This window comes from Galleria mellonella, unplaced genomic scaffold (assembly GCF_026898425.1).
Source record: "Galleria mellonella isolate WM207_F2 unplaced genomic scaffold, CSIRO_AGI_GalMel_v1 utg146, whole genome shotgun sequence".
In the NCBI taxonomy this organism is placed as follows: domain Eukaryota; kingdom Metazoa; phylum Arthropoda; class Insecta; order Lepidoptera; family Pyralidae; genus Galleria; species Galleria mellonella.
This window is the reverse complement of record NW_026441999.1, coordinates 9,420,699-9,431,411: the sequence shown is the minus strand read 5'-3', so window position 1 is coordinate 9,431,411 and position 10,713 is coordinate 9,420,699. Positions and strand designations below refer to the sequence as shown.

Sequence of the window (10,713 nt, the reverse complement as noted above, 5' to 3'; positions counted from 1 at the left end):
AATTTTCTCAATATGTGATTTCCAATTTAAGTGAGCATCTAAAGATATTTCCAAAAGTTCGTTGTTTTAACCTCAAAAACCTTATTGCCTTTAATATTTATATTTAATTTTTTTTTTTTATAATTTCTTGTTTACATAACTTTCGTTTTAGAAAAATAAATTTTTAAATTTAACTTATATAACCAGTCCATAATTTTATCGATATAAGCGTTAATCTCGTTTTCATAATTTTGTAAACTTGAACCATTATTAGTGAACAATAACGTTACATCATCTGCAAACAATACACATTGATGATCTGTCTGTTCTGGAAGGTCATTTATTAACAATAGAGGTCCCAATATGCTACCATGTGGAATTTCCAGTTCTGTCTTTTTGTAGATAAATTCCATGTTTTCCAATGTTTTTGAGTTTTTATTATAGCGTATTAATGTTGTCGCTTGATATAGATACTATCATTCAAATAATTTTCTAATAGTTTAAGAGCTATTCACGAATTCCTAGTTGATCATGTTGATTTAAAATTATTTCTGGAACTACAGAATCAAAAGCTTTAGACATATCCAAAAATAAAGCGGCGACGTCTCTTTTTTTGATCAACAGACTCACATGTCTTAATAAGTATATTTAAAATAGCCATTACAGTAGAGCGATCTTTACAGAAACCAAATTGATTATTATTGAGTAATTTATTTTTTTACGAATATTGTATAACTCTATTATATATTACGTGTTCAAAAATTTTCGAAAATCATGCATCACTGGTGCCCTGCTAGCGTATACCGATAGCACAGGTGGGGAAACCAAATCCATTAAAAAAAAAACTTATGTACATAGGTTTTTAGTCTAAAATGAAAAGTTCATCTCTAGTTCAAGTGACAGCTGTCATAGGTGACGTAGATTACCTTTTTTTTTAGAAAACAGCTGTTCATAGACGTACTGTTGAAGACTAGCCTACTTCATTTCTTTGTTTTGGTTTGTTTTGTTTGTGTATTGTATTATACTAAAGTTATCTTAAACACTGTGTGTTACTTAATAATAGATTAAAATTGAAAGTTTGTATGAAATACTGTAATCTTGAACATGGATGAAGAAAACAAACTACCTTTGAAACGCGTGGAGCTATCTTTATCTAAATTCAATGAAGTTGCAATTCCTCACCATTTAGATTTATTACGACAACATAAAACTAATATTATCAAGGCAAGTATTTAAATTATTATTTGTTATATACGTATATTTGTTATTATAATTGGTAATAGTTTTAACAAAGTATTCGGACCATAGTGCGTAATATTAACCGTAATGACGACACGAGTGTCTATTAATAAAAACCAACGTGTGGTATGTACGTGATAATTTTGGCAACATTTCTAAATGTAATGCAATAATAATTGCTATTTACTTTTACAAATGTTAAATGCATGTACTGTCATTACAAATCTTCCGTCTTTCATATAAAATATAATTCAATGATAGTAAAATTCATATTAAAATCTATTGAATGATTTAGAGGTAAAAGGTATAAAAAGCAACTTTGTTTTAAACTGTTTAGAGATGTTAATTCATATATAAGAGGTCACCACTCATGAGTCATAGTTGTACCCTGCATCTTTGCCCATGGTCATATTATGATGTAGAATAACATGGTCAGTGGCTATCCTCAATATTTCTCAAAAATGAGCTATTAAATGCAAAAATAATTCCAATTCAGTTGATATTTCCAGATGTGTTCAAATAAACTAACCCTTCTGCTGTGTTACTAATATAACAATCTATTATACAACACTATGTAATAATAATTACTTTATATAAAACATGTAACAGGACTTAATGTTTACTTATAAATAACCTGCTTATAAGTAAAACACTAATTAGAAGGGAGAATAGGTAATAATATATAAATAAATAATGTTCTATCATCATATTTAATCATGACATCATTTGCAATGAAAATTAATTTCCTTATTTATTTATTACATTACATTTATTATTTACATCTTGAAATAGTGGTTGAAGTAGTGGTGGAATTTAGGGGTTTCAGAGAAATGTTGCTCTAACTGTTGATTTGACTCCTTATAAATATTTTTCCAAAAGACTAATATGAGCTGTATAAATTAAAGAACAGTATTAAATGGAAGCAAATGTATGTATGTACGTATGTAGTAAAGTGAAAGGAAGTATCAATGTAATGTAAATTGGACTCTTTTTCATGCTCAGCCTCTCGTTTGGGTAAATCAGTATCATGCTTGAGAAACTCTCGGTTTGTGCAGCTTACTGCACACTAATAATGTTGTGTGATGGTGTATAATATATATATATATATATATATATATATATATATGTAAGATATATAGGTATATAATATATTAATGTTTAAACAATTTGTAAAATGTTTGTATAATAATCAATAATGCTTAAATGGCTGTATGAAAAAGAATGAAATTTAGTACAAAGGTCATATCCTTAACACAGGATACTACACTGATTCACATGGGCACTGCTGTAGGAAACAGCTGATATATACATATGATTTGTTGATCCTGACAATAAAATGAAATTTCTCCTGTAGTTGAAATTTCCTTTCTCTATCTGATGTTAAGAAGAGCAGTTTTTTTCAAAATGGAAATGGGAATTAAAACACAACTACCCCAGGAGGGTACCGGCACTGCCAGAGAATCTGTCCCTGAGTGCAATTCAGGCAGCCTTATTGTATCTGGGAGGGACAAATTTCTCATTGACGGTGATGCGTTATGCCACGGGTCATGTCATGTCTCCCCTGTTTCCCCAAATGGCAAAAAGAGGGCAAAGGAATGCCAAATTGTGACGATGAATATTTGTGGAGGTAACATAGATGAAGTATGTGAGATGATGAATGAGAGAAGAATTGATGTATTTGTAAGAAGTGAAATGAAGAAGAAAGACTATTACTACTAATGACCAATATGCTGGGTACTGGTCCAGAGTCAATGACTGAAAGAAGCAGTCAAGGAGTGGGAGTTATTTTGTCAGAGAGAATAAATGCAATTTAAAGAATTTGAATTTGTAAATCCTAGACTTCTCTGTATTCAACTGAAAGTTGGTTTGACCCATAATTTTCTCCTTTGTACTTACGCCCCAGATATGTCCAAGCCACCAAAGGTCATAGAGAAGTTCTGGAATAGTGTAAGAGATATTATGGCCAAATGTAATAAGGTGATATTTTGATATTATTTATTATTTTGATAGGTGATTTTAATGGCTACGTGGGAATCCGTCCTGATGGATATGAAAGGATTTTAGGAGTGTTTGGAGATAAAAAAGTAAATAAAAATGGTAAAAGTTTATTAGACGTATGCCTAGTGAGAAAGCTGGTGGTGACTATTACTTTATTTAGTCACAAACTGATTCCTATGTATATATGGCAAGAGCAAACAGAGAAGTATGATTGATTTTGTAATTGTGGATGAACAGTTCTCTCTGAAAATGACAGATACAAGAGTCTATCGTGGTACGAATTTCGGAACCGATCACTTTTTGATAACATTGAGAGTAGGTGGCTTATTCAATAAATGGCGACATCGTCCACGTGTCCGTATATCAGAAATAGAAAGAGTAAGAGTAGAGATTGACAGAAGAACAGGTTTGAAATCAGTATCAAGAAAGATTGAATGAAAGATTTAGAGAGCTACTGAAGAAAGATGAGATAGAAGAATTTTGGAAGGAATTTAAATACGGAATCTTTGATATAGCTACTCAAGTTTGTGGTGTAAGTAAGAATAACGATGTTAAGACGAGAATGAATGTATGGTGGGATGGTGAAGTGAAAGAAAGCCACCATTTCTTTCACTTTACCAAATCAAAATTAAAGAAAAAGGTATGAATGGATTTGTTAGCTACCAGAGCTAATAAGAGAATACAAAGTAACGTAAGTGACGTTGAAAAATTTGCAACAGTATGATGTGATTAGAGAGAAGCGTGGACTAAAAGACGATGTAGTGACAATAATCGAAAAAGGAATGTTGCGTTGGTTTGGCCATTTGGAGAGAATGGATGAAAGAAGAATTACGAAAGAGATTTATCGAGCAAGAATGAATGGAGATGTTGGTAGGGACCGCCCTAGATGGACGTATGTCGACCGTGACGTGCTGAAGAATGGCCAAATTAAATGAACCTGTGACCGGTGAGCGTGTATGAAAAGATTGATGAATGTAGAAAAAACGTAAGAGGTATGTTTTAAACCGAAGCATTTGGTGTTCCATTGTTTCTGCCTAACTTTAATGGGAGACGGGCGTGACAGATATGTATGTTGAAACAGTGTCATGCTAGTGATAGGATAATGATGTGTATACTAAGTGCCACACAATCACCAATTCCCTAGTCCTCAAGCTAGGATAATACCGTAACACAGGGTACGTTACGAGGAATTAGGCAACAAAAATTTGGAGGCAGAACTCAATAGACCCAGAGCCGAGATAACCTAATGGAGCTTGTTTCCTAAATTGGTTTTACCTGGAATCGAACCCGGGACTGGCTGCATTGCTGACTGGCCGCGCGCGCAGTACGAGGAGTGCGGCGAGTACGCGCGCGTGCGCGCCGAGCAGACGAACGCGCGGCGCGTGGCGGCGCAGCTGCGCGCGCTGCTGGCCGAGCTGGACGCGCTGCGCCGCCGCGTGGCGCCCGCCGACCGCCCGCGCTTCGACCGCCTCACGCAGCGCTCGCGCGACCTCACGCTGCGCGCCATCGTCGACTACCTGGGTAACTTTCTTTTTACTTCTGCAGTAACTTCCGTCAGAGTAACTGTGGACGTGTGGCGTACCGCGCTTCAATAGCCTTCAATAGCGTGCCGCCTACCCGTGTAAGTTGGTTACCGGGATAAACGACTACGTCACACTCTTTTCATTCATCTGAGAATCTATTTTAGAATGTCGTTTAAAATTTTTATTTGTGTTATTATTTGTGTAAGAATTCGTGGAAATTTATTCTTATTGAAGAATTCTCGAAAAGCAACCGATCAGCATAAAATTATAAAATAATGTTTTAGGGGTTATAGAGAGCAGTTGTAGGAAATTGGTGGATGCGAGTCGAGTGCGCTCTCGCGTGGGTGAGAAATTATTGACGAAAATTGCATGTGATGTTATTAATGGATTGGCCGCAACTTTTATCTAATCGATTATTGAATACAGTGCAACAATAGTGCAGATCTGTTATACTGCATGACTCCCTATGGTTCGGGAGACAATTAATAGGACATAATTTCGGTACTAGTATCGAAATCATGTCCTTTTTGGCGAGAACGAGAATACATATATCAATATTATGCCGTTGCCTAATATAAGAGTTTATTCATGAGAGTGATCGATAATAGCTTTATAACACTGTAATGTTATTAAATCGCAATTTTAATGGACGTAAATGCTTTCAGTGTGTTTAAGTTGCGTATTAAAATTTAGCATATGTTCTTGGCTATTTATGTACACAATTAATAGTACCATTATATTAATGTTAACTTGTATCTGTTAACATTAGAGACGTCGCCGTTATCGATAAACCGGCAGAATGTAGAGAGCAAGCGCGAATCCGAAATGGTTTGCGGAAGCGCTGTATCGACGGACTCCGTGGGCGTAGTGTCGCACGCGCACGAGCCCACCCCGCCCGCACAAGACGTCACCGCGCTAGTTGACGATCCTCTCATCCAGTTGCAGGTCGAAGACCATGTAAGAAGGATACCATGTTTTGTTTAATGATCATGTATGAATGATAGCATAGTCCGCGCTATTGATATGCGCTGGCGGAGTGTCAGTGAGTGATGATAAACGAGGATAAAGTCAGGTCTGCGAGCTTGTGACGAATTCGCAGGAGTTAATCACGATAGTTTGTTTGTAGGGAAATCAGGAAGCAGGAGAGGTGTTAGACCCCATCATTTACAAGATTATCCTCGGGATACCATGGATATATAAATATGTCATAATTTTCGATTTGTCACAACTTTGTCATTTTGTATGAGATTATCACAGTAATAGTTGGTTGCGTTAATGTTACCAACTCGCGGATCGACGAAGTGGTGGCGAAGAGCAGTAAATCTGTCAGGAGACACGCGGAATGATGCGCAGGCTTCTTACCGAGTCTGGTCGCTCGGTGAGATTTTGTTTTGCTATACCAATTAACCGTACGCTAAAGCGAAAAATTTAGCTATTAAAAGACGACGAACTAGCTTCTTCGTTGCGTCGGTGTGCGCTGCCCAATAATGGTATATGATGGTATATGGCAGGAGGCGGCGCTGCAGTCGCGCGAGGCGGTGCTGCGCGGGTGGAGCGAGTTGCAGGCGGAGGTGCGCGCGCTGCACGACACGTGGCAGCACGTGCAGGCCGCCGCGCTCGCGCAGCGCGACCAGGCACGTACCGCGGCGCTCGCCGCCGCTGTTCTATTTCCACACGCTCACTAATTATCGCTTCTCAGTCTAGCAAATTACTCGTGCAGGTAGCGTCGGTCGCAGACAACGTGGAAGTCGCCGCAGAAAACGTCGAGACCGCGCGAAAAAATCTTTCACTCGCCGAAAGGTATGCTTCGCTCCACGCAAATTATGTTATATATGATCATGTTTATAGGCGACGATGTACTACTTTCCATCAGGTGGGCCGTCAGCATATTTGTATTTTCCTTTTTTTGTATATATATTCTTTTGTCTCTTTTTTTATGTATATCTACGTTTGTTTTTTTTTTTTTATGCTGCAAGCAATCCAAATAATATATGTAAATAGATTTAGTCGCTAGATATTTCCGTGAATGTGACTAGTAGTAGCACCTCGTCCCTGGCAGGCTGCGCGCAGGCGCGTACGGCGCGGGCGGCGCGGCGGCGGGCGCGCTGGTGGGCGGGCCGCTGGGGCTGGTGCTGGGCGCCAAGGTGGCGGCGGCCGGGCTGCTCGCCGGCTCCGCGCTCGGCTACCTGGGCGCGCGCCTGCTCGGCCGCCGCCGCCGCCGCCAGCTCGACGACGACAAGCGCGACTAGCGCGACTAGCGCGACTAGCGCGACTAGCGCGACTAGCGCGACTAGCGCGACTAGCGCGACTAGCGCGACTAGCGCGACTAGCGGCGGCGCCCGCCGCCCGCGGAACGTCTGCTACATCTATAATATCTAATTTATCATTTATTGTATATAATGTAATTTTATCGATGAAGCCCCTCGTACCGCCCTGGTACGCATTGTTCTGAGATTTGATTCGCGGTTAGCTGGACTAACTATTCGGAAACAAAGTTTCTAGCAGAAAATACTATTCTAAGAAAATGTAAATAATTCAGAACAAAAATAATATATAGGGAAAACCAAATGTGTGCTAAAAATTTTTTGAATGGCATATGGTGTTAGAAACGCTCCTTTTTATGGAAATAATATTGTACTAGTCTTGGCTACATGCTATATGTAGGCACATTATAGTGGAATCGAAATAATTTGCGTTCTTTGACTTAGCAAACACTACCTTGTGTTCTATTTTGGAAAGTAATCATTTTTCTCAAAGAAAAATGGCTTGAAAAATGTCAACACAGTGTGTACTGCTATTCAGTTATTATGAGAAATTCTAAATAGTTTTTATTATTTCTTCGCTAAACTACCATTTATTACATTGTCTGTACTGTTGTATATACTAATGTATAGATTAGATGTAAGGATCAATTGTAAAGTGTACAATACAGGACACAATTTATACTGCAATTAGTAATCTAATAATAACAATTACAAATTTTAACATCTTTTATTACGCATGCTTCGTGTTCACGGTTCAATCTTACCCCTAATAAGGTTATTAGAGGTATTTTGTAGATTATTCCCTTTAAGCTGACACTGAAACTCCACTCGTTATTTATTAATTAAAATAAATAAGAGTGGAGTGTCACTGTCAGCAAAGGAACCTACCTATTATCATATCAGATCCCTTATCCAGTAGAGCGAAAATATTAAAGGATAAATAACAAATTTTTATTAGTAATATAAAGCATAGTGAAAACTTAGTACCTTCCTGCTACCTGCTACCTGCTACCTGCTACCTATAGATAAATAAAAGTAACGTGCCTAGTCGTCATCATCATCATATCAGCCTTTATCTCTCCATTGCTGAACACAAGTCTCGCCCTTGGGGCGTTTTGTCAGTAGTTGCCACGATTGGCAGGCGGGTTGGCAACAGCAGGCTTTAGAAATGTTTTAAGAGGGACGCTGCTGCCCATTTTTCCATCATAAGCTCCTTTAGTCGTCTCTTACGGGATCACCTACCGGAAAGCAAAGGGTGAAATATTCTATGACGGAACCACACGGCCAAACGTGCCTTGTAGATGCCACTAATATAAAGTCTTACCCCCCTTATTCATAAAAATGACAAATCTCTCGTAAACCTATTTTAGCTATTGAAGTATTTTGTCCTTTTCTTTTGCATTAAATTCTTTTTTTTTTCATCATTTTCGTATGTCGCAAACTTGACTTGTACAAACCCAAATAACAGAGACACTTAATAAGAAAAACATTTTAAAGAACATCGCCTTTGATAATTGGGATAAAATACTTTTTATGCCAATTAGTATACCATACTTATATATATATTTTGCCTATCTGCCGGAGGGAGGGCAGCTGGGGTGTATGGGATTCGTACCCACTAAAAACCACACGACGTACCTCGAGGCGCTTATGTTGGATCCCGGGTTCCCGTTTGTACGACTAACGAGTATCCAACGCGACGATCCGCCCTGTAGGTGGTGTAAGGCAGGCCTCCTCTCTTAGTTAGGGTGGGGAATGTCCCTCCCACCCTACAATCACAGGAGGGCACGGATACGTGCGCGCACCTCCTGGGATCATATGTAGGGTGTGCCTCCCTCAAGGCAACACCCCAACCCTAGTGGGGGGGGAGGAAGAGGCTGAGTTGGGCGCGCCCCTTCTCCTTCGTCTGGCTCGGCGGCGGCGCATGACGGGAGCGGTGGGGGCACTCTCCCGCTCCTGCTGGGCCGCCTCCTTCTGCGACATCACCGCTTCACAGAAGGTGAGCATTGCATTCCACTTCCGCAACCAGGACGCGGCGCTCTGCACTGAACGCTGGGCATTCTTCTAGAACATGTTGCGCCGTGTCCCGGTCGCAACCACACTGATAGCACTCAGTTGTCAACTCTCTTCTCGCAATCTGACACGGGTACTGACCGAAACAACCGTGACCGGTCAGTATCTGTGTCGGCCGAAAGGTCAGTGGACCTTTGCACCGCCCGCTCAACCAGTGTTTCAGCACTGGGCGGACGGTCTCGACGGTCCTGAGGCCGGCCCCTGGGTCGGCCAGCCTCTCATCCTACTTCTCCAGAAGGATCCGCCGAACGTAGGACTTCCGTAAACTCATTTCCTTCTCGGTGGGGCACTCGCCCCGGGAACGTCGCTCCGCGCGCCATTTGTAGATCGACGCGCGAACTTCTGCCTCTAGGTCCCAGGGCGAGGACCCCGCCAGCACACATGCCGCCTCGCGGGAGATGGTACGATATCCCCTCAGGACTCGGTTGGCCATGGCCCTCTGTGGCCTGTTGAGGCAGGCCTATTTAAGGCTCCCGCCCAGATGGGAGCCCCATATAGGGCCATGGACTGCACCACCCCCATGTATAGGCGGCGACAGCTATCTCCTGGGCCCCCCAGATTAGGCAGCAGCCAGCTGAGTGCACCAGCCGCCGCCATAAGGCGGGGGGTCCAATTTAATCCTAAAAAGACAAGTCTGCGCGTTCACCGCAAAAGAGATGCCGTTTGTCGTATCTCCTCACTTTCAAAGCACTTCTCTTGATAAAAAGTCGAGTCTAGGAATTCTGGGCGTTGATATATCTTGCGACATCCAGTTTTGCGGTCATCTGGAGAAGGCTAAGATAGCTTCCAAAAAGTTAGGACTGCTCAATAGGGTGAAACGGTATTTCCTGCCGGAACACCGCCTGAAATTATATAAAGCTCAAGTCAGGCCGCATATGGAATACTGTTCTCACCTATGGGCAGGAGCGCCACAGTACCAACTTCTTCCGTTAGACCGTATTCAAAGTCGGGCAGTTCGAATTATTGATAGTCAACGCCTTACTGTCCAACTTGACCCATTGAAGATGTTGCATCTCTGTGCATCTTCTACCGAATTTATCATGGGGAGTGTTCTGAGGAATTGTTCGGATTGATACCTGCTGTTGATTTTCACCACCGTACAACCCGCCACAAACTAAAGTTTCATCCCAATCATCTGGACGAGTGGCGGTCTTCCACCGTGCGTTTTTCAAGGCACGTTTTTCGCACATCCATTCTTTAGAATCAACTTCCAGCAGCAGTATTTCTGAACCGATACGACAACATAACCTTCAAGAAAAAAGTATATTCCTTTTTAAAAGGCCGGCAGCACACCTGCAATGCCGCTGGTGTTGTGGGTGATCCTGGGCGGCGGTAGTCACCATCAGGTGAGCCGCATGCTCGTTTGTAAAAAATAAATGCAAATATAATTAGTAAAAAGAGGACGAGAGATTCACCATCAGTTGTTATTTATGTCAATTCATAGCAGGCTAGTGTATAGAAAACTAAGAACAAGGAATAACATAGAAGGAATGATAAAATAAAAACTAAATCGTATAGTTGCCTCATTTCTTCTTATGCAAATATAATTACTAAAAAGAGGATGAAAGATACCAGATTCTTCATTCATTGCAGGCTAGTGTGAAGAACATTTTCTACACACTAGCCTGCAATGAATT

At 40.7% G+C, this 10,713-nt stretch overlaps 1 protein-coding gene across 4 annotated transcripts; it reads left to right on the top strand.

The window, feature by feature from the left end:
* The first annotated feature begins 901 nt into the window (after positions 1 to 901).
* LOC113515852 (syntaxin-17) lies at positions 902 to 7,720 on the top strand. 4 transcript variants are annotated; one of them, XM_031908820.2, is made up of 7 exons: positions 902 to 1,203; positions 4,542 to 4,737; positions 5,024 to 5,083; positions 5,509 to 5,696; positions 6,251 to 6,373; positions 6,460 to 6,539; positions 6,799 to 7,127. In XM_031908820.2, exons 1-7 carry the CDS (start codon positions 1,084 to 1,086, stop codon positions 6,986 to 6,988), a joined length of 957 nt encoding a protein of 318 aa, XP_031764680.2. In that variant the 5' UTR covers positions 902 to 1,083; the 3' UTR covers positions 6,989 to 7,127. The 4 variants fall into 4 exon arrangements, with proteins under 4 accessions (XP_031764680.2, XP_052747904.1, XP_052747905.1 ...); XM_052891944.1 differs by lacking the exon at positions 5,024 to 5,083 and having other exon boundaries at positions 903 to 1,203; positions 6,799 to 6,875; positions 6,952 to 7,720; XM_052891945.1 differs by lacking the exon at positions 5,024 to 5,083 and having other exon boundaries at positions 903 to 1,203; positions 6,251 to 6,377; positions 6,464 to 6,539; positions 6,799 to 6,875; positions 6,952 to 7,720.
* Positions 7,721 to 10,713: the final 2,993 nt, after the last annotated feature.